This window comes from Culex quinquefasciatus, chromosome 2 (genome assembly GCF_015732765.1).
Source record: "Culex quinquefasciatus strain JHB chromosome 2, VPISU_Cqui_1.0_pri_paternal, whole genome shotgun sequence".
In the NCBI taxonomy this organism is placed as follows: Eukaryota; Metazoa; Arthropoda; class Insecta; order Diptera; family Culicidae; genus Culex; species Culex quinquefasciatus.
In genome coordinates, this window is record NC_051862.1 from 185,216,758 (window position 1) to 185,238,346 (window position 21,589).

General features: G+C 40.3%; 3 protein-coding genes across 6 annotated transcripts; 2 read left to right on the forward strand and 1 right to left on the reverse strand.

Annotated features, from left to right (window-relative positions):
* Window positions 1–1,458, forward strand: LOC6031258 (dnaJ homolog subfamily C member 28). Of its 2 annotated transcripts, none has more exons than XM_038251931.1 (3): window positions 1–157; window positions 285–386; window positions 444–1,458. In XM_038251931.1, exons 2-3 carry the CDS (start codon window positions 294–296, stop codon window positions 1,428–1,430), a joined length of 1,080 nt encoding a protein of 359 aa, XP_038107859.1. In that variant the 5' UTR covers window positions 1–157; window positions 285–293; the 3' UTR covers window positions 1,431–1,458. The 2 variants fall into 2 exon arrangements, with proteins under 2 accessions (XP_038107859.1, XP_001842088.2); XM_001842036.2 differs by having other exon boundaries at window positions 8–157; window positions 291–386.
* A 33-nt stretch (window positions 1,459–1,491) lies between these two features.
* On the reverse strand, window positions 1,492–12,926 carry LOC6031257 (homocysteine-responsive endoplasmic reticulum-resident ubiquitin-like domain member 2 protein). 3 transcript variants are annotated; one of them, XM_038251928.1, is made up of 4 exons: window positions 12,109–12,926; window positions 5,601–6,061; window positions 4,877–5,542; window positions 1,492–2,713 (listed from the first exon to the last, which is right to left on the reverse strand). In XM_038251928.1, the coding sequence occupies exons 1-4, from the start codon at window positions 12,238–12,240 to the stop codon at window positions 2,242–2,244; spliced, it is 1,731 nt and encodes a 576-aa protein (XP_038107856.1). In that variant the 5' UTR covers window positions 12,241–12,926; the 3' UTR covers window positions 1,492–2,241. The 3 variants fall into 3 exon arrangements, with proteins under 3 accessions (XP_038107856.1, XP_038107857.1, XP_038107858.1); XM_038251929.1 differs by lacking the exon at window positions 12,109–12,926 and adding an exon at window positions 6,355–6,507; XM_038251930.1 differs by lacking the exon at window positions 12,109–12,926 and adding an exon at window positions 6,147–6,240.
* A 2,745-nt stretch (window positions 12,927–15,671) lies between these two features.
* Window positions 15,672–20,033, forward strand: LOC6031256 (alpha-aminoadipic semialdehyde synthase, mitochondrial). Its single transcript, XM_001842034.2, has 5 exons — window positions 15,672–15,840; window positions 15,954–16,100; window positions 17,142–19,422; window positions 19,486–19,671; window positions 19,742–20,033. Exons 1-5 carry the CDS (start codon window positions 15,778–15,780, stop codon window positions 19,855–19,857), a joined length of 2,793 nt encoding a protein of 930 aa, XP_001842086.1. The 5' UTR covers window positions 15,672–15,777; the 3' UTR covers window positions 19,858–20,033.
* Window positions 20,034–21,589: the final 1,556 nt, after the last annotated feature.

Sequence of the window (21,589 nt, forward strand, 5' to 3'; positions counted from 1 at the left end):
CACAAACATCAATGAAATTCCAATCTTTCAGCTGGTTCTATTTTGTTTGGGTTTGTAACGCCGTAAAATTTCACAACATGTTCCGTTACATGCTCGAAGCTGCTCGGTTGTAAACAGTTGTTTCTGTTGTAATATTTGTAGTTTTCGGTGATTGAATGTGAGTATTTCTAATGGAATAATTTTATAAATGGTGTTTAATTTAGATATTTGATTTCTATTTGTTGATTCAAAATAGTTTCTTGAACTAACTCTTAATTAGTTTGAGGAAAATAATATTTTTTTAGTTTTAGACAATGATATCGCGAAAAGGATTTCAGCTAGTTGCGAAACCACCGCTTTACAGCAATATTCGCAGCAATTTCACCAGCCGAGGAGAATTATATAATGTAAGTTGTGCACTCAATCGTATCAAAGTCGTCATCTAAAAGAGTGTTTCATTTCAGAAATGTTACACCATCCTCGGCGTAACGGAGAACTCCGACCAAAACACGGTCCGCCATGCTTACTTAGCATTGGTCAAGAAGCTGCACCCGGACAGTGGCCACCCGGAGGCGAGCGCGGACCGCTTTCACGAGGTGGACACCGCCTTCCGCGTGTTGTTGCAAAAGTTTTCCAAATCTCGTCGCGGGCTGGTCGAGGATATGCAGGAGCAGGTGAAGGTATTTGACATTCGGCACACGGCACCCCAGCACCGGCAGTATCTCAGTTTTGACGGAGTTGGCCACGGGACGCCGGCACAGAGGCAGAAGCAATACCAGGCGGTACGAGCGCAGCGGGCACAGGAACGGGTGCTGGAACATCGAATGTCGAAGGCACAAGCCTCGGAGATGGCCGTCATGAAGAAGGGGGACTTTTTCAAGAAGCACCAGATCAAAACCAAGTATGGGTTCGATCGAGTGGTTGAGGATTTGATACAGGAAGCGATGTCGAGGGGAGATTTTAGCAATCTGTCCGGGTTCGGGAAGCCCCTGCCGGACCATCAGAGTCAGAACCCGTACGTGGATTTTACGACGCACAAGATTAATAAAATTATGCTGGACAACGGATTTACGCCGGAGTGGATCACACTGCACAAGGAGATCCGGGAAGAGTGCGACGGACTGAAGAGCAATTTGGCCAAGGAACGGGGGAAGCTTGGAGAGCTTCCGTTGACTCCGCAGGACGAGTACAAATGGGAAAAGGTGCTAGAGGCTCACGAGAGCGTGGTGGCGGGTTTAAATAAGAAAATAGACAAGTTTAACTTGATAGTTCCGGTGCTTAACCGGCAAATGGTTCGATATGATTTGGCCCAGCTCGGACAAAAAGTGCTGGAAAAGGAAAAACACAAGGGACAGATTAAGAAAGAGGAAGAACTGCAATCGTCTGTGAATTATCCAAAGGATGCGAGTAAAGTTAGTATTTTTAGTTTTATTGGATCGTTATTGAAATAAATATTGTTTAAAAACTTCTTGTGAAAAATCATTTCTTTCAGAAAAAACTAGAACGAACAACTGAATATAAATAAATTTATTATCAAGTTTATCATTTGAATCGATAACATTGTTAAACCGTATATTACAGAGACATTTAATAATTTACACAAAGAAAATACACTTTAGCCACAACAGAGATAGTCCGCGGCCAGGGATAGAAAAGAGCAGGTTGTGTTTCTAAACGAAAAAGTGTAGACATTTGCGGTCGTGCAAAAGACGTGCATTTCTAACATATGTTCCGACGCTACTGTGCTGAACGTTCCGAAAGCGTCACCGCCGCTCTACAATATGTTGGTTTTCAGAACATTAAAGCTTTCGATAAGATGGTGTGGACTCAATAGGGGATTTTGGGACTTACTCGTTTCTACAGCGTGTTCTAAATGAACCTTCCGTACTACGGGTTGGTTCTGTTCTTTTTTTGTAAAGCTATTCTAACTTAATGTGTACCTTTATACGTTACGTCCTACATTTTCAACAAAACGTCTGGAAAGTAATCATAGACTTTTTGCTGCCGGCTGTTGCTTCTCCTTTAAAACTCGAATAATAGGTAATAAATGAGAAGCTGTTTAAAACGTATAAAACAAACGTGTGTATAAATTTAAGCCATTTCAACAAATTTCATCGTTTTTTTTTTGCGCTGTGCTGACAAATTTAGTGATCCTCCAAAAACTATCAACAAAAATCAATCAGATCAAAAAGCTAAATCGATTTTTTTTTCGTCAACACAAGCAACGTAATTTTTCGTAACGACCCGCGCTCCAATTCACTCTTAAGCGGCGGGTGTGTCGGGAATAATCGACGTGAAAAAGGACAGCACCAGCGTTCGCAAAAATCCAGCGACGTCGTTTATGTTTACGCGGTTGGCTTCCGGCACCGCACCCGTCTGCCCTGCTTCCACCGCTTCAACCAATGGAGCCGTTTCGCCACCGTCGGCCGTCGCTTCCACCGGGTTGTTCTCGCCCTCCGGAGTTGATGGAGCCGCGGCCTTTGCCGAATCGGTCTGGTCGGCGGTTTCACCGGCTGGACTAGCGGCGTTCGGTTCCGCCGCTTCAGCCACCTGCTGGCCTGCCGGTGCTGCGGCTGCTGCTCCTCCTACGGCGGCGGCCGCTGCCACCTGGCGGGCCACCCGGGCTCGCAAGGCGGCGTTCTGCCGGATTCCGTGCGCGTTGTTGATCTCCTGAACAACGATGCGGCGGGCCCGCTCCATAGGGTCGTTGGTGCGGAAGAAGCCAATTTGGTACCTGTAAGGTAAATGGTTGGGATTGAATTTACTTTGGCGTTATAGGACCACATATTTTATAACCCAAAAATATATGTTACATAACTGGTTTGCACCTTCATCATAACATCTTGGTCAATGTATACAAAAAAGGTTGTACCCTCGATATATTTTTGAAAATAAAATGAAAATAAAAGTCTTCATCAAGTTAAACAACTGTTCATTCAAAACCTTTGTTATAGCATTAAAAATAAGAGACATGATTACTTAAAACATCAGTCTTGTTTTTTTATGTTCAATAATTTTTTTTATCGAAATTCATGATAACTCCAGTAAAATTTTGTTAATCAGAAAATATTTTCTAATCTTCAAACATTTGAAACACATATACAAAGTTTATAAATAAACTACGATTTTTCCCCACACAAATAAAAAAAAAATATTTCAATCGTGATAAGAAGTTTTCCAGCCTTTTTCAATATTTAAAAATAGTAGTTTATGCAACAAGTTGCAAAAAGAAGATTTTTTCAGCACAAGTCGTACATTTATCCAACGAGGTTCACCGAGTTGGATAATTACGAAGAGTGCTGAAAAAATCAAGTTTTGCAACGAGTTCCATACAACATTTTTTGCAATTCCAAAAAACACCCATTGAGTGAAATTCAAAGTTGAATTTTCATGTATTTTGTCAATAAATCGTTTAAATCAAAAAATGTTGAAAAGTGTTACTTTTCGAAACAAGTGCTGAAAAGTAGAACTTTTCAGCATTTATTTTGAAAACTGTTGCTATTCGATTCTGTTATTTTTGGTACAGAAAAGTAAGCTATTTCGTCGTTCAAGAATGACAGGAAAAGTAAGTAGTTAAGTAGTGGTCAACACATTTTGATTATAGAATTCCTGGTTTTCTCCCGAGATCAAAAGGAATTTTCCCGGCATGTTTTTACATGCTTTTTTGTCTGACCTGAGTATCAACATATAGTTCAAATGCATACTTTTAAAATTTGATCGGTTTCAAACCCCTGATTTGCATAAAATATGGAATTTTTCATGTCCAAAATTATTTTTTCCCAAACTCAACAATTTTTTTTGTTTTTGAGAATTATGCTGATTTTTACTGGAAAGCAGGAAAATTCCATAAAATCGATTCATTTAAAAAATAACACTTTTTGTGATTTAAAAAAAAATCATTGGCTGAAATTTGTCAAAAAAAAAGCATTATTAGTTACATTTTAGTTCTGTATAGAATTTTGGCAGCTGTCCAAACAAAAATTCAAAATATTAAAAAATCGGTATTTATCTCGAAAACAATTTTCCAGTTCAACAAAATTGTAGGTTGTGGGATGAACTCTAGAAAAAAAAAAACCTTGAAAGCCATTGTTGTAACTCAGCTGTAAACAAATGTGGCACTATCTTTATAAGAAATTTATTGCAATTTTTAAATCTGCATAACCCAGAAGGGTATTTTTTCATTCAGAACGAAAAATTTCAGTTTAGAATTTCATGGTTTTTTAAACTTTGAAACGTTACTTTACAGAGTGTAAAAATGTTCTAAAAAATCGCGATAACTCGTGATAGTTACAGGCAAACAACTTATGTTTGTTAACTAAAAAAATGTTACGTTACTAAAAAATACACTTTTTGTTAGTGCAAATTTGAAAATACATTAAATTTCACATAAATTTACATGTACCAATTTGTATTAGTTGAGTAACGTAATTTAGAAACTTTTGTTGTATTTTCTCGACGAAAAATTCATTATTTTTTTCGGAATTTGAGTCTGCCATTAAATTGGATCCAATCCAATTTTACTTAAAACTCCCTTTGACACCAAATTTCCAAACCATCACCATTTCATGCTTCAAGTTTTTGAAAAACACGTCTTTTTTCGAATGTTCTTCGTAACGAGATATCGAAAAATGGTGCTCGGAATCGTGATCAGAGACAACGTTTCAAGAAAATGAAATCTAAAAACAACTAAGGTTTTATTTTCTGACTTTAAAATCAGAATGTTGAATGCTCAACACGTATTGATATGTAATTTACTACTCAATGTTCCAAAAAAACAATTATTTCAAATCATTCAAAGTACCCTAAAATTGCCCTAATTATGAAAGAACAAAAAGATCAAATCTGATTTTTCATCGGAGTAGGAAAAATAATGTCCAAAACGACAAAATATACTCACAAGTAAAGTGCAATCCCGATAAACAGCACCGTCAGACACCGCACCGGCGACGAGTAGAGGTACACCACGGTCATCAGGATGCCGACGCGACACAGACTGAAGAAGATGTCCAACCAGTCACGGTTCTCCTGCTCCTCGACGACAATATTGGGGAACCTCCGAGCGGCAGCGGGCGCCGCCCCCGCTGCTGCACCACCCGCAGCGCCACCGGGAGCCGCATTTGCATTGTCAACCTGCGGTGCCACCGTCGCCGTCTGACCAGCCTGCGTCCCATCGGTCGCACTGGTTCCCGCTGGCTGAGGCGCGGCGGCGACTTGAGGTGAGGTGCTTGGACCGGCTGGGGATGGTGCGGCCAGAGGTTGACTAGAGGGACCGGCTGGCGTAGCTGCGGACGCCGAAGCTGAACTGCTGGTCGGGATCGTTCCGCTGGACGTGATCGGGGCTGGAATGCTGCTGGCCATCGGGGGCATCGGAGAGTTCATCGTGGGCAGGTAGGGATAGTAGGCCAGATTGGGGAGCGTTTGTGCGATGATTGGCTGGGGCGGGATGGCGGCTTGAGCCGTCTGTACGCTCGATTGTGGCTGCAGGGCGGCGGTGGCTGGGGACGCTGGAAGATTTGTGGGGGCACTCGCGTACAGGGCCTGAGCGTTGGTTTGTCCGGATATCCTGTATGGTATTGAGTTATGTTAGTTTGGAGGGAAGAAGTTGAGTTTGCGCAACTTACACATTCATGTACTGGTTCAGATACTGCATGTAGGCCTGCTGCATCAGGTTCTGCATGGCCAAATGATGTTCCATGAAGTTGTTGGTCGCGGGTGTGGTCGGACAACCTGTGGCAACCGGTGCCGGAGCGGTTCCACCCGAGTTCTGTCCAACATTTCGCTGACGCAACCCATCAGCGCCAATATCCGAGCCGGCCGGCATCGAAGAGCTGCTGCTGCTGCCAGAACCGGCCGGCACTGTCGTTTCGTTCACTTTCGGGGGCATGTTTCTGTTGCTGGCGCTGCTCGACGAGCTGCTACCGCTGGCATAACTAAACTCTTTCTGGAATCGATTGTTTTTCGGCGTAAACACTAGATGCACGGTGTGGGTCTTTTGGCCATCGTAGTGCCGCAAAATGTCCTTCAGTACGATGCTGTCACCCAGCAGCTGGCCGGAGTAGATCAGCTTCTGCTCGTCGGTGCTCTGAAAGTTTGAGGGGAAAAAATCAATCACAAATTGTAAACAGTTCGAGCAACTTCTAAGCCTGTCTAAAAGAGAAAAAATCTACCCTAAACCTTCATTTGCCAGCACACACAGCTGCAGAGCAAGAATTTATCAGCTGCGCAAATGGGATTGGAACACGTACTCCCTTGCAACGTTGCTTAAGTCACTTTATTATCAGCTCGCTGAACAAAGCTGATAAGCGATAGATGTTTAGCTTGATCAAACAAAGTCTCGAAACTCTTTTTTTTAAACGAAGTTTTCATTAAAATTACCTCACTTGGCAAAACGGACAATCTCAAACCTTCGGGACTGTCCCGTGTGTGCGCGACCGCTAAACCTTACGATTCAAAGTCTGGAACTTGACTCCCAAAGTTCAAGTCATCCCCTATGAGCCTGCCCGTTCAACGAACATCAACCACGTAAGTGTACAGCAAAATAAATACACACGGCAGCGGCGCGCAATTAATATTGATGTGTGCTTGTGTTGACTGTTTTTGCAGTGAAATTTGTCGATTAGCTTTCGCAGAGGACTGACGTGGTCGCAAAGGCGCCCAATTCAATGGGGCCTCATTCTGACGATGACCTTTTTTGTTCTTTTGTTGCCAGAGGTTTGATACTGTACTCGCTGCGGGGAAAAACGCTCTAGAAAAGCTTGAATTAGATATTGTAGAAGGCGATAATGCACATTAGGCAGAACAAAATAGTTTGTTCATAATCAAATCTTGAAAATTGTCATGTGAAAATCATAACATTTTGAGTAGCATAGTATTTAATAACACAAAGCAGTCTTCTAAACAAATCCCTAAGAATTTTAGGCTGAAAATCATCGAACATTAAGGCGTGTGGTGATGAGCTAATGTTTATTTTCGTTTGTTTTTTTCTTCATTCAGTTTCTATACGGTGGGTGGTGTTTGTGTTCACCGCGGATGTGGCTTTTATTACGCCCAGTTAAACCCATACAACCACCACCGCCGCCCAAGTGTGCTTGAAAGTAATGTTTGGCAGGAAGAAAAGAAGAAAATCGAAAACACACCACCGCAAGTCTCGCGGTGATCAAACTAACGACTGTTATCAGCGTTCAAACACATTGAAAGTGGCCACTGACCAGCGAAAATAATGGTGGTATACAATGAGAGGTGCTCCTTTTTTTTTCTCGACAATTTTCTTATTGGGTTTAACTATTATTTTATGGCCACAGAGCATAGCGAAAAAACAGACTTCTAGAAAAGGCAGCAGCTGTGTTTGTTTGTTTTATATAATATAATGAAGGCACATGCAAAAGTACAACCAAGAAGTCAAGGTCACGTTTCGCTACGATACAAAATTGCATGTACAGTTTCGATACCGCAGTCAATTAGAATGAATTTTTAAAAGAAGCAGGCTATAACTACAATTTAGTCCAATTGGAAAAAAAATCAAATATTCTCTAGTTTTGATTGATTTTGATAAGCCGGATAATAGACAACACTGACCAACACTATTGTAGAACCTTCTCAAATCATGGTACGAAAGGGCATGTTTCCAGATTTACGTGCAATTAGTTTTTTTCTTCAATTTAGTTCGAAACGTTATATTTTTCTGAGTTCTGGCTTCCTAAGAAATTCATCTCGTTTTTTTTTGTAATTTTTTTTTTATAAATTCAAACATGCATTTTTGGTTTTCTTCAAAAAGAAAAAGGTGTCGTAAAATTTTTAATGAAACTGAAACGCTAACCAAAAAATAACCCGACTCGTTGGATTTGGCTTGACTAGTCTTGCCTTCCAATTTTATCAATGAGAAAATTCGCAATTCGCAATTTTCAGTGTAAGAACGGGCCTTGACCGATCTTATGCACTAGGTTCCCGACGAACACGCACTGCCCTTACACCTACATCTCACCCTTGCTCTGAGTCAGTACGAGCAACACGCTAGAACACGCTTTGAGTGTTCGTGCCAGGCATGCACACCTTCTTTTCCGGTTACGCATTTTAACTCGGCCGGGGGTGGTACATTACGTAGGGTTTGATGTAAGTATAAGCGCCTAACCATTTAAAGTGTGCCTATCAACTTTCATTAAAGCAAAAACTGTTTTTTTTTTTTTTTTTTTTTTTTTAGTTTGAATTCAAAAACTAGTTGTCATTTATTGTGTATTGTTTTCTCCTGAAATCTTCCCTATTGTTAAGTCTGTTTATATGTTGCTATTTCTTTTGTCGCGGTGTTTTGTTACAATATTTTGTTCCTAAGCATGTTATAAAAGTTTATCAAAAATACAATAGTAATATTTGTGTTAATCCTTTAAACATTCCATAAATTGAGTAAGGGCTCAAACCTCACTTGTTTGAAAAAAGGGTGAAGATTGAAAACAATAGACAGTAATAGAGAATTTATTTTATAAAAATCATGTATCAATAGAAAGAGAATGATGAGCGTATTTTGAAGAATAAAAATGAGAAGCTAGATGTATTAGATGTAAAATTAGACAATAGTTAATAAATAGAGATACAAAACGAGCTTAGATTATAGTAATGATAATTTATAGGACAGATAAAGAATTATTCAAATAAATAAATTCGCAACAAAATCAAAAAAGATTAGGCGAATGATAAATAGACTTGATATTACTAGTACATTAAGGAAAAGTATATTTTTAAGGAAAAAAAAAAACAAAATTTTGTTACAGCAGTATCAATTGATAGAAAAGAGTGGAAAAGCTTTGAGAGATAAGAGAATCAAAAGTTAGTAAAATTAAAATCAAATGTTGGATATTAAATAGAAGAATCAGTGAAGAATTGGGAATCAGAAGAGCAAAAATAAAAATAGGAGATAGGTGGTAGCTGAGAATGAAGAGAAGAGAAACCCCGTTGTGCGATGTTTCAGGTACATCCACAGCAGTTGACTCAACATACTGCGAATCAAAACAATACCGTCTACAATCACAAATTACTGCCCTTTTCCACATTGTCGCGCCCCTTTCTTTTAGCCGTCTCGACTCTGACCCGCGGTGGTCAAAGGTTTACGATCCGTTTCCACAGGCCACCAGCTAGGTCATCATGAAAACCAAGCCAACGTGGAGGTAAGAAAATAGGACACTCGCAAGGAACCAGAGCTATACTGTTCTGATCAAGATAATTCGGATGATCTAACAGAACTACGGATGTAGTTAGTTACGCTCCTTCCAGGGTGTTCCTTACGTGGACGTCAACCGAAGAGCACGCAACAAGGTCAGTGCCATTGCATGCTCTTAGGTATCAATCCTTGGCCTGCAATTTTATCAATGAGAAAAGGATAAAAAAATCACTCGCAAAATTGACTTCTTCATTTGACTTTCTAGACCCACCTTTACATATATATAAAGCGACTCAGAATCATATTCTGACGTAGAGGAGGTCATAACAAATCTCAGATGAGTTTTCAAAAAGCCGTAAGAGCCACCGTGACCTCTGACAATAATTTTCGTTTTCTCCAAAATAAAACAAAATTTCATTTATTTTTTGTTTGAGGCGCCCTTCAAGGCGTGTAGATGAACAATCTCAAGCATTTTCGATATTGGTTTTTCGTAAGTAGGTCGAAAGTTATAGTTTAATGTCCCCTGAACAAATTCCTGTACAGATATAGTCCATAAAAGCTTATGTTTGGGCATGGCAGGACGTTTTAGGGAGAAAAAATTGTATTTTTTAGCTAAAAAAAATCAAAAACCGCCCCCCAAACCGTGCCAAAAAAAATTGCAGCCAAAACTGATGCATTCAGCTTATAAAAAACTTTACGGAGATCATTTTGCATTTTTTAACATTCAATTTATGTCCACGCAAAGCCGAGATATTTGCATTTTAGTGAACAAAAAGTGACGAATTTTCAAAATTCTTAGTATATGAGCGTTATAAGCATAAGACATGGGCTACTATGATAACAAACGAGAAGGCATATATTTGGATATTTTTATTTTGCTCGCTCAAAAACGATATTTGTTAATAACATTTCATGAAAAAAAGAGATTTTCTCACAATGTGACGTAAAAAACATATTTTTAGTACTGTTCGATATGAACAAATAAAGCCCTAATGGGTAACTATTTTTGAAAAAACAAGTTTTTTATAAATGAATTTTAAAAATTTGTACATTTGCAAGTACATGCAAAAAAACAGAATTGGAGATATGAACTTTAATAAAATTAATTTTGATTCATGATTATTTGTCGTTTACGTCACATTGTGAGAAAATCTCATGTTTTTTTCATAAAATGTTATTAACAAATATCGTTTTTGAGCGAGCAAAATTAAAATATCCAAAATATATGACTTCTCGTTTGTAATCATAGTAGCCCATGTTTTATGCTAAAAACGCTTAAATACTAAGAATTTTGAAAATTCGTCGCTTTTTGTTCACTAAAATGCAAATATCTCGGCTTTGCGTGGACATAAATTGAATGTTAAAAAATGCAAAATGATATCCGTAAATTTTCCTATAAGCTGAATGCATCAGTTTTGGCTACAAAATTGTTTGGCACGGTTTGGGGGGCGGTTTTTGAATTTTATTAGCAAAAAAAAATACAATTTTTACTCCCTAAAACGTCCTGCCATGCCCAAACACATGCATTTATGGACTATATCTGTACAGCAATTTGTTGAGAGGACATGAAACTATAACTTGAAGCCCAAGGCGATCAAATTTGAATGCCTTTAGTATGATAGTTACGCGCATTTCTGAAAAATACTCGAAAAATGCACTTTTTTCATTCAAGCTCCGCGCGCGAGTTGTAAACCATTTTTGGGATTTTTTGTTGTATGAAAACATTGTTCCTGACATGCTAGTCTATCATTCTAGGGGTGAGCACCAAATATTTGACAACTTTTCATTTTTTTGGGACGCCCTACTCACCACACATAACCTTCGGATGCATAGAAATGAGCAGAAACTTGCAACAGAGCCCACAAAAGACCCGGGGGTCGTTAAAGTGGATTGCTTTGCTTTTAACTAAATGACAGATAAAAAAGACAGGTAAAAAAGGGGCTTTTCCCAACATTTTGAAGGCTAAATCGATATATATTTTTTTTCAAGGGCACAGAAACTTGAAATGCTGAATACGAACGAAAAATCCAAGTCGCCTAGGCGGGGTTCGATCTACAAAAATCAATCAGGTACAGTCCAGACTACAGATTGTCTAGGGGAAACATAGGTCGATGCAAAATAAATCGGCACCTGCAACGTATGTTTTGTGCTTGATTATCCGAAGGCCTTGGCCAAATTTCACTTAGAACAATCGAATCGCAAAAAAAATCTTTATTTTATTATTAGTTGTTGAGCTTAACAACTCTAAAGTGATTCAAAACTCCTAAACAACTCTAAAGTGATTCAAAAATTTAAAATCCAAGAGGGCTGTCAAAATGGCCATGATGAAATATTGAAAAATTCCTTTTTTTTATTTAAAAGGCAGTCAACCATACAAATTTAACTAAAATGGGGTCGCAGAAATCGAATTTAATGTTAAAAGTAAAAAATTAAATTGTGATTCGATTATTCGAAACCCTATACAAACCTTCGGATAATCAAGATAATCCTAGGCGGCTGAGATTTCGAAAAAAAAAAGTGTCAACGTGGATTATGGATGGTCCCTAACACTTGTTCAGTTTTAGATTCTGAATCGATAGGATATAATACCTATGAAATTGATTTTTAGAGCAGTATTTTATCTTTACTTCTATGATGAAGGCAAAACAAACAAACTTGCTGGACAACAACTTGCTGCCACACACTGCTGCTCTGGAGCAGCTGAAAATTTCTGAATTCCCATCTGTATGCTAATTGATTCGACCGCCCTCTCCCTCCGCCCTCTAACGTTTACGTTTCTCCAGATTCTGATTCCGTCGCACACATCTTCCGATCTACTTGTGGAGTGCTTCGCAGTGCACAAAATAATACCAACTCGACATCTAGCCCCGGGGCTCTGTTGATAGTGTTGTTTTTGTTTTCCGATAGGAAATTCCCCCATCCATCTTGAACAATTTCAGCTGCAGGCTTTGAAGAGTCCAGAAAAAAAAAGTTATACTTACAGGTTTCCCGGGGTACACCTCGGTCAGGTGCGACTTGAGCCGTCGGATGGTCCACGACGGTTCGCACTTGATGGTCTGGTCCTCGAACTGCTGGTTCGAGGCCTTCACGATGAGCGTAATGTCCAAGTCCATGATGCAATCGGCAGCCGCACAACGAAGGTGCGTGGTGACTCGAATGGTCCCCTTCCGCGGGGAAAGAACCACAATATGTTCCGACCTCGGGTCTAAATTTAGTACTTCTTCACGGCAGATTCTTTGTTCCTCCGACGAAGATTGCGGTCTGGGTCACGTCAGAGAAAGGGGTGTGACGGGACCTTTCACCAGTTGCGACGCAGGGTTTGCCCACACCACCTTTCACTGGCCAAACCTCTCCTCCACCAGCAACCTGCCACCGAAATTTTCCTCTCCTTTGCCACAGAGCCACGAAAAATTTTCTCCGAAAGGTTTTTGCCTTCTTCGCACTGTTTTTTTTTTTTTTTTTCAACGCAATTTTCACTCTCCCGTCACAATCAACCTTCGATTCCACCACGAACTGGCTTCCGCTCTTGGTCACGGTTCCGATTCGGTTTCGGGTCACTTGACGGCTGGTACCACTTCCTGGGTCTACGACGACACTATTTACACACGAAGCTCTGCTCGGCGGTGGCCGCAGCAAATCAGTGTCTTTTTTTTTCCTCGGTTGATCTGCGCTCACTATGAAGTCACGGCGACGACGACGGTCCAGTTAGTAGGAGCTGCTAAGTAAGGATTTATACTCGAATGATGGTGGTCTCCGAAAGCTGATCATCAGACAGCCAGCAAGAGCAAAACATCAGTGTTTGTGTTTGTGTGGTGTGGGCCGCGCTGATTGGTCGGAGAGTTGGGCCGGGGGCGTCCTTAGCAAAAGTCATAAAAATTCTAGAAAACAGTCCATCTGGGTATTATTGTCATTTGAATCCTGCAAAAAAAAATATGAAATAAAAAAAATATAAAATATTTTTTTGACGCAAAATAAAAAACAAAAAAAGGTAACCCACATAATGGACGCACCCCTGTTTCCAACACACTCAAAGCGAACTGACAGTGATGACAACATCAAAGTTGGTAGTTTTTCATTGATTGGTTGTCCCGTTATACGTTTGTGGAGACTCGGGCGTGTGTAGAGATTGCAGCTGATTAGGTTGGCCAGAAAAGAAATAGTAAACAGAGAGTTGTAAAATAACTGCACTTTGCGTAAACAATAAACATAACGGTACATGCCGTAAAATTTAAAGAGCCAGTTTGTTTTGACACAAGGCAAGGCACTATAATATTGTTTATTGTTGTATTTACTATAAATTCTTAAAATTTACTTTACTCTATAAGTTTTTTAGGCTTGTGTTTTTCCGAGGTTTATTGAACATGTTCATACAATTTTTGAAACACAGGTTTGAATGAAATCCTGTGAGTGATTCTAATTGTAGAATCAGTTGGTAAGGCCTAGTTAATATGCATAAATCGTACTTGAGTTCTCTTTAGCAAACTTAAATTCGATTGCATGACTAATCGGAATTTTTACTTATTTGTATATACAGTCCAGATTCGATTATCCGAAGGCTCGGAAAAATTTAACTTCGGATAGTAAAATCTTTGGATAATCGAATCACGAAAAAAATATATTTTTTCGCTGTCTTATTTTTTATTGTCGAGCTTTAGTATGACCCCTAAACTACGCTAATGCGATTTAGAATTTTTAAAGACATCATACCCGCAAATCTGACTAAAGTGGGGTCGCAGAACTCCAATTTCATGTTAACAGTGAGAAAATAAAATAACAAGATTCGATTATTCGAAGTCCCATACAAACATTCGGGTTCTCGAACTTCGTATAATCGAAACTTCGGATAATCGAGGCTTCGGATAATCGAGTCTAGATTGTATTATAAAGCTTGGACTTGACCAGAAATGATCAATTTTAAATTTGTACAAACAGCTGAGATACAGTTGATGTAAAATTAACCAATTATTAAAGCAAAAATTTATTAATTCAATATCCCTAAAAAAATATAAATAATCCAATATTGTTATGTAATTATTTTTTTAATTTATTATAACGTGTAACTTAAAACGCGTTAACCTCGCCATTTTTTCGAAAATGTTTTTCCTTCTCGCGTTTAGGAAATAATTTTAGGTAAGTTTTACTCTACAAAAACTTTACTTTTCTTGTTTTATGTTGTCTTGTTTATTTTTGGTATTTTTATTACAGCCCTACGATTTGCTTTAAAGTTCTTCTTTCCAATGCCTTTTAAAAAACAAAAATTGGTAGAAATTGATTTTTGGTAAAATTTTAGATCGAGGCCTGTCTAGAGGCGAGGTTGAGTTGTAGAGGGTTAACTTAGAAAACATAAATAGAATATTAAGACATGAGAAAATAATTGTGTGCAATATTGTATTGCAATAATAATAACATGAAAAAAAGCAAAGTCTTTCGTTAATATAATTGAAAATTATCAAGATACTTAATTGTTCCATTTCTAATTAGGTAAATGGAACACATTATTTGGAAAAATGTTAAAATTTTGGAACCCTGACTGAAACAGAGTTTAGGGAAGGCTTTTTATCGTTGAAGTTTATATGGGGAAAATTGCAAAAATGTATGCAGAAAAATAACGTTTCAGTATTTTTCTACCAGGTGGCGCAGGTCACGTCAAAAATTGTCCAAGTGTGAGATTCTTATAGGAAATTCAAATCCCTACAACTTTGTCGAAGGGTGCAAAACGATCCTAGTTGATCCAGATTTTTGATGATTTTTTTTATTAAAATTTATTTTCTTATGTACATTATACATTATATACTTTCAAGTATATAAGCCGATTTCTTTTCATCGCATTGCTAATAACTCATCAGGATCAACTCTGATCTTCTTGCACCCTTCGAGAAAGTTGTAGGGAATTGAATTTCTTACAAGAATCTTACTCTTGAAAAAAAATTGGGCGATGCCTGCGCCACCTGATGTCAAAATCCTGAAGCGATGTTTTCCGCCATACATTTTCGCGATTTTCTCCATATAAATTTCAACGATAAAATGAGACTCCTACCCCTTAACCGATTTGGCTCAAAATTGGCACAGTTACTTATTTATGCTTAAAGAATCAAGCTAGGGGGTATCTCTTGAGATTTTCCAAAATTTTCATTTTTTTGACACTCTAGAGTACACCCATCTCATTAAACAAGACGTTGCCAAAATTTGCGTTGGTCAATATTACAATACAAAAACATACGGTACAATAAGCTCTACAGGACGGTTTCAAGCCCCCAAGCAAATATGCATTCTAGAAAGCATGCTTTTCTTCACGTTCTGACGTCACTTACTCTCCCTAGAACTGATAACAGATTCGGTCGATCAAGAGGCTGCTCTTGAAGTGGCTTACAAAAAACAAACCCGAAGTGTCTTCTTATCTCGACCGCGCGGTCGGAGATTGCAGAACCATGTGGGCAGAGGCAGGCTCGAATCTTTCGTCTCGTCCTGGCCTGGTATGTAGTTGTTGTTGTTGGTGCGTTGTGAACACATACTGATAATACAACGTACACGTTACGTACTTACCCGAAGGTTCGGAGCCCAAACCAGCCACTCTTCGGTCAGTCGACGAGATCTTCGGATCTCGTGCACAATTTTCCAGTCAGTCGAACTGCAGCACTTGAAACGTCAACATGTTCCGAATCCTCAAATGTCGAGAAACCTTATCGCCGCGGTTGTTCTACCGGGCCAAACATGTAAGTGGAATTTTTATATTTTGCATTTTGGGAGATTACTTCCAGGTGCCACGTTGGTAGACAACGTGCTTTTGGAACACAGATAATCTTAAGAAGGATTTTTCTTCTTGCAGTCGGGCAAAGTGATAGCGATTCGTCGCGAGGATCAATCAGTATGGGAACGACGAGCCTCCTTCAGTCCGGTGATAGTGAAGAAGCTCATCAAGCAAGGCGTAAAGGTGATAGTTCAACCGTCCAACCGGCGAGCCTACCCAATGCAGGTTAGTATTCGGACGTCGTATTGTTCATTAGGGATCTTTTGCGATAACAAACATACCGCAGAGGAGCTGTTATCATCTGACAACCGTCGTTCGATAGCACTGTTGAAGCCAGATTCAAGGTTATCTCGTTTTCCATGTGGTCCAAGCAAAATGGACACGAACTGCTCGTTGGTCAATATCTGAAACTGAAAGTAAAACCCAAACCGCGCAGGACAACTTATGTAATCTGGGCGAGCATGTCTGCATATTTTTGTGAGCAATTAAACCAGTTTGTACTTACTTGTGCGAAAACTTGGTAATTACTCACATACCTTCAAGAGTGGAGGAGAACAACACGAGTACGGCGATAAGAGTCCTCGCCGAGTAATCAACAAGTTAATCTTGAATGGAGAGATGATTCGCACGTAGCACATGATATTTACAAGAGTGCGTTTACCTTGGACCTTGACGAAATAACAGTGCTATTTTGGATCGGCATAATCATTTCCTGAGCTGAAAGAGATTTATACATGCATGCAAATGGCCAATGTCTTGCGCATAGCTCCCTGTTTGACAATAAGTCCAACTAATCCTCCAATCGACAGCAAAACATAACGAAAGTAGTTCCCATCACTTACGATAACGCGCTTGTCAACAGCACAGGTAGATCCAAAAAAACAGGAAGATAAGCTCCCAACGACCAATTCGAGCGTGCTGTTCAAACAGCTAGGCCATAAGTTGTTGATAAGCGCGCCTCTTGAACTTCTCTCATGACGACTCGTGCTAGTTTTCTAGCCGTTTTGTTTACCCACATTCATACCAGAGACGAAGAGTCGTGGGTAGGACTGTCACGTGGTTTCAATCGCGGCGTAATTTAGACAATCCTTGGCCGGATGGTGGATACGGACACGGCAATCTTGGCGATAAGAGAATGGATGTTGTTGGTCAGCGTTATCACCGTCTGAGAAAGTTCGTAACATTGCGGTGTCAATTACCTGCGTGTTTAAGTTTGATGGATTGGCCCGCGAGAATTATGAATGATATGGGAATTTTTACTTTCAGGCATACTTGAATGCTGGCGCCACCGTACAGGAGGATATTAGCGAAGCGTCGGTTATTTTCGGCGTCAAGCAGGTGCCCGTCGATGCGCTGATCCCACAGAAGACGTACTGCTTCTTCTCGCACACGATCAAGGCACAAGAGTCCAATATGCCACTGCTGGATGCTTGCCTGGAGAAGAACATTCGGCTGATCGATTACGAGAAGCTGATGGACCGAAACGGACAGCGGTTGGTGGCATTCGGGAAGTACGCTGGCGTCGCTGGAATGATCAACATTCTGCATGGAATTGGATTACGAATGCTAGCGCTGGGGCATCATACGCCATTCATGCACGTGGGTCCAGCTCACAACTATCGGAATTCGTCAATGGCACGCCAAGCGGTACGAGACTGCGGTTACGAGATCGCTCTTGGTATGATGCCAAAGTCCATTGGACCACTGACGTTCATCTTCACCGGATCTGGAAATGTATCGCAAGGTGCCCAGGAGGTGTTCCAAGAGCTACCGATCGAGTTTGTCCCGCCGGATAGCTTGCGAAAGGTGGCGGAACACGGCAGCCAGAACAAACTGTATGGTTGTGAAGTGAGTCGAGCAGATCACCTGGAACGACGCGAAGGTGGAGGATTCGATCCCGTTGAGTACGATCAATATCCGGAACGATACATCTCTACCTTCAACAAGAAGATCGCTCCGTACGCATCTGTGATCATCAACGGCATCTACTGGGCTGTAGGATCTCCCAAACTGATCACAATCCCAGACGCAAAGAATCTTCTACGACCGGCAGACACTCCATGGCTTCCGACCAGTCGTGGAGCACCCGCTCTTCCACATCGCATGCTTGCGATTTGCGACATCTCCGCCGATCCGGGTGGTTCCATCGAATTCATGAACGAGTGCACTACCATCGATACACCGTTCTGTTTGTACGACGCCGACCGTAACAAGGACCAAAAGAGTTTCAAAGGACCCGGAGTGCTCGTGTGCTCGATCGACAACATGCCAACACAGCTGCCACGGGAATCAACCGACTTCTTCGGAGAATTGCTGTACCCGTACGCCTTGGACATCCTTCAAAGTGACGCTACCAAACCTCTGGAAGATCATAAATTCTGCCAACCCGTTGAAGGTGCCATCATTTGTAGCAACGGCCAACTGACCACCGGATTCGAGTACATCAACGAACTGCGCGAATCTAACAATCGATCGCGGCACAAGTCCGAAGGCAGCAGCGTGGGTAAGAAGCGTGTCCTGGTGCTGGGCGCTGGATTCGTTTCAGCTCCATTGGTTGAATATCTGCACCGCGAGGGAAACGTCAGTATTAAAGTAGGCTCTCAAATAAAGGAAGAAGCTGATCGTCTGGCTAATCGCTACCAAGGCATCGAATCTGTGTACATCAACGTTGAGGATGAGAGCGCCAACCTGCAGAATCTGTGTGAAGAAAGTGACGTAGTCGTTTCCCTGCTGCCGTACGCCTTGCATGGTCTGATTGCCAAACATTGCGTCGCCGGAAGGACACATTTGGTGACTGCGAGCTACTTGAACGATGATATTAAAGCTCTCCACGAGTCTGCCAGAGATGCCGGGGTAACGTTGATGAACGAGGTTGGACTGGACCCCGGTATTGATCACCTGTTGGCTCTGGACTGTATCCAGGAAGTTCAGGAAAAGGGCGGCACCGTAGAATCATTTGTGAGCTTCTGCGGAGGTTTGCCAGCTCCGGAACATTCCGATAACCCACTGCGGTACAAGTTCTCGTGGTCTCCACGAGGAGTTCTTCTGAATACTTTGTCTGCTGCCAAGTACCTTAGCAAAGGACAAGTGGTAGAGATTTCTGGTGGTGGTGAGCTGTTGACCGTTCCACGTGAATTGGAGTTCTTGCCCGGATTCGCGCTGGAAGGATTCCCCAATCGTGACTCCACCAAATACCAGGAACTGTACGGACTATCCAACGTGCACACTCTACTGAGAGGAACCATCCGATACAAGGGCTTCTCGGACAATATTAAGCCGATGCAGCTGCTGGGATTGATCGATCCTAATCCTCACCCCCTCCTACACCCCCATGGACCTGAACTGACCTGGCGGCAACTAGTAATTAACCTTCTCGGCCTGGTGGACGCCGAAATCTTCTACGAAAATCTGAGAATCAAACTTGCCGAGAGGGTTGGAAATCTTGAAGGCATCGAGGAACTTGGTCTGCTGGACAACACTCCTGTGGTAAAGATGGGATCTCCACTGGACACTCTGAGTCACTACCTGTCTAAGAAGCTAGCCTTCGGTAAAACATACAAACGATTGTTATAACCATCCCAAACTAATCAACAATTTCCCATATCTTCAGCAAACACGGAACGCGACCTGATCGTTCTACGCCATGACGTCGGAATCCGCTGGAGCGACGGCCGCCGCGAAGAACGGGGCATCAACTTTGTTGCGTACGGACAACCGGCCATCAACGGAGGCCACTCTGCTATGGCTGTGACGGTGGGATTCCCCGCTGCGATAGCCACCAAGATGATCCTTGACGGTATGGGTCACTCACTTTGACTAAAAGACTAAATTACTCATTTCGTAACATTATTCCTCTGACTTCACAGGCGAAATTCAACAGCGCGGCGTGGTACTTCCGTTTACTTCCGACATCTATCGGCCCATGCTGGCCCGGCTGGAGAATGAGGGATTGGTGGCGACAACGACTTCTAAAATGCTCTAAAGCGGAAACCTTTTTTTAATATGTTTTTTGTTTTGTTTTGCTTCGGCGCTTGTGGAATGTTTTAAAACATCAACGTATTAACATGCAGGGCGAAAGAGGACGTAACGAATGATTTAAGAAAACGATAAGAAATAAAGATGATAATAAAGCGAAAATGTTAAGGACAACAAACATCAGTTACTTCCGTTTTTTTTATGCTTCCGAAACATCCTTAATAATAATTTATCATCACACACTTTCTCTCATTTTTTCAACAAAATCAAAGGTACTTTTATAACTTCACAATTATCTAGAGTCTGTTCAGGTTATTCTTCCCAAGATTTGTACAATTTAAAATGCATTAGTTATTCTCTAACAACAAACATGGGTGTTTTCCCGACCCCACTTTGAATTTTCGTGAAAATAAGAGATAATTTTAGTCCTGAGTTGTTCTCAACGATTTAGAAAAAGAACTATTCTTTGATTTATTTGATTTGGATGACCATGCCATTTTCCTATGCCAAAAGAAGTCATTTTGCATGTTTAGTTTGTCGATACAATTTTGTGGGCTGATCATACAAAATGAGTATGTAAATGTTTGAAATTCTATACTTTTTAAATGAATTTTCTGATGTATTTGGTATCTTCGACAAGGTTGTAGGTTATGATTAGGATTTTTTTTGCTGAAAAAATCCTTTTTTTATTTACTTTTCGTGACTAAAAATTGAATTATCAATTTTTTTATATTTTTCAAGGGACTGAAAAAAGCATAGTTCGTGACCATCATCTGGTTGGGAGGAGATATGATTTTTTTTATAAAATAGATTTTTTTTTGAAAATATCTGGAAAAACAAACATTAAAATCGTTTTTAAAGCAACACTGAATGTTCAAACGAAAAGAATATTCCAATTGTTTTGATAAAATGTATCGTTTACAAGTTATAGCTACTTTGATGTAGAAAATCTCGATTTTTTAAAGGTTTTTTTTAATTAAAAAACAAAAAACGAAAGAAAAACATATTTGAAAAAAAAAGGATTTTTGAATAAATAGCTGAGACTTTTTTTTTCTCTCTGGAACATTGGAAATTGGTCACTTGGATTCCAAGATACAGCATCACAAAGAATTCGAATTCGATGAAAATTAAATGTCACCTAATTAGTCTGTAATTTTCAACTGACGTTATCTCGGAATCAATTATCCCGATTTTCATATTAATAATTTAAACCATTGCGAAATTTGTCTGATCTACACCCACAGTAGAGAGCCGAGAGAATAGCTCTACCAAAAATAAATGGAAGAATAAATCTCTCGCGGGTAATCCACCACAAAATTGTGTTCATTTGTTTGTTGAAACAGTTCATCCCATTGAGTAGCTTATATTGCAAAATGACCATCTCATAGTCATCGAACTTTGGTGACCGATACGGCAAAAGCGCGGTTCGATATGTCAAGGGTTCGTGTCTCGATATCGACACTTTTTTTTGGTTGATAAACTGGTTTGAAATTGAACCCATTAGAATAACGCTCTCGCCAATCTCGCGATTTATCCTCTGTGTCCGTTCACAGTACATTTATACTAACAGACCGTGTTCTATATTCTCTCGGATGGCGCTGCCCAACTGTGGGTGTAGCATATGAAATAAGGAAAATTTTCATTCTGGAACCTTTTCAAAAGACAAGATCGGTTTAAAAATTTTGAAATTATTTTTATTGAAGAGATCAGAAGATTCCACTAAAGCTTAAAATTAGAAG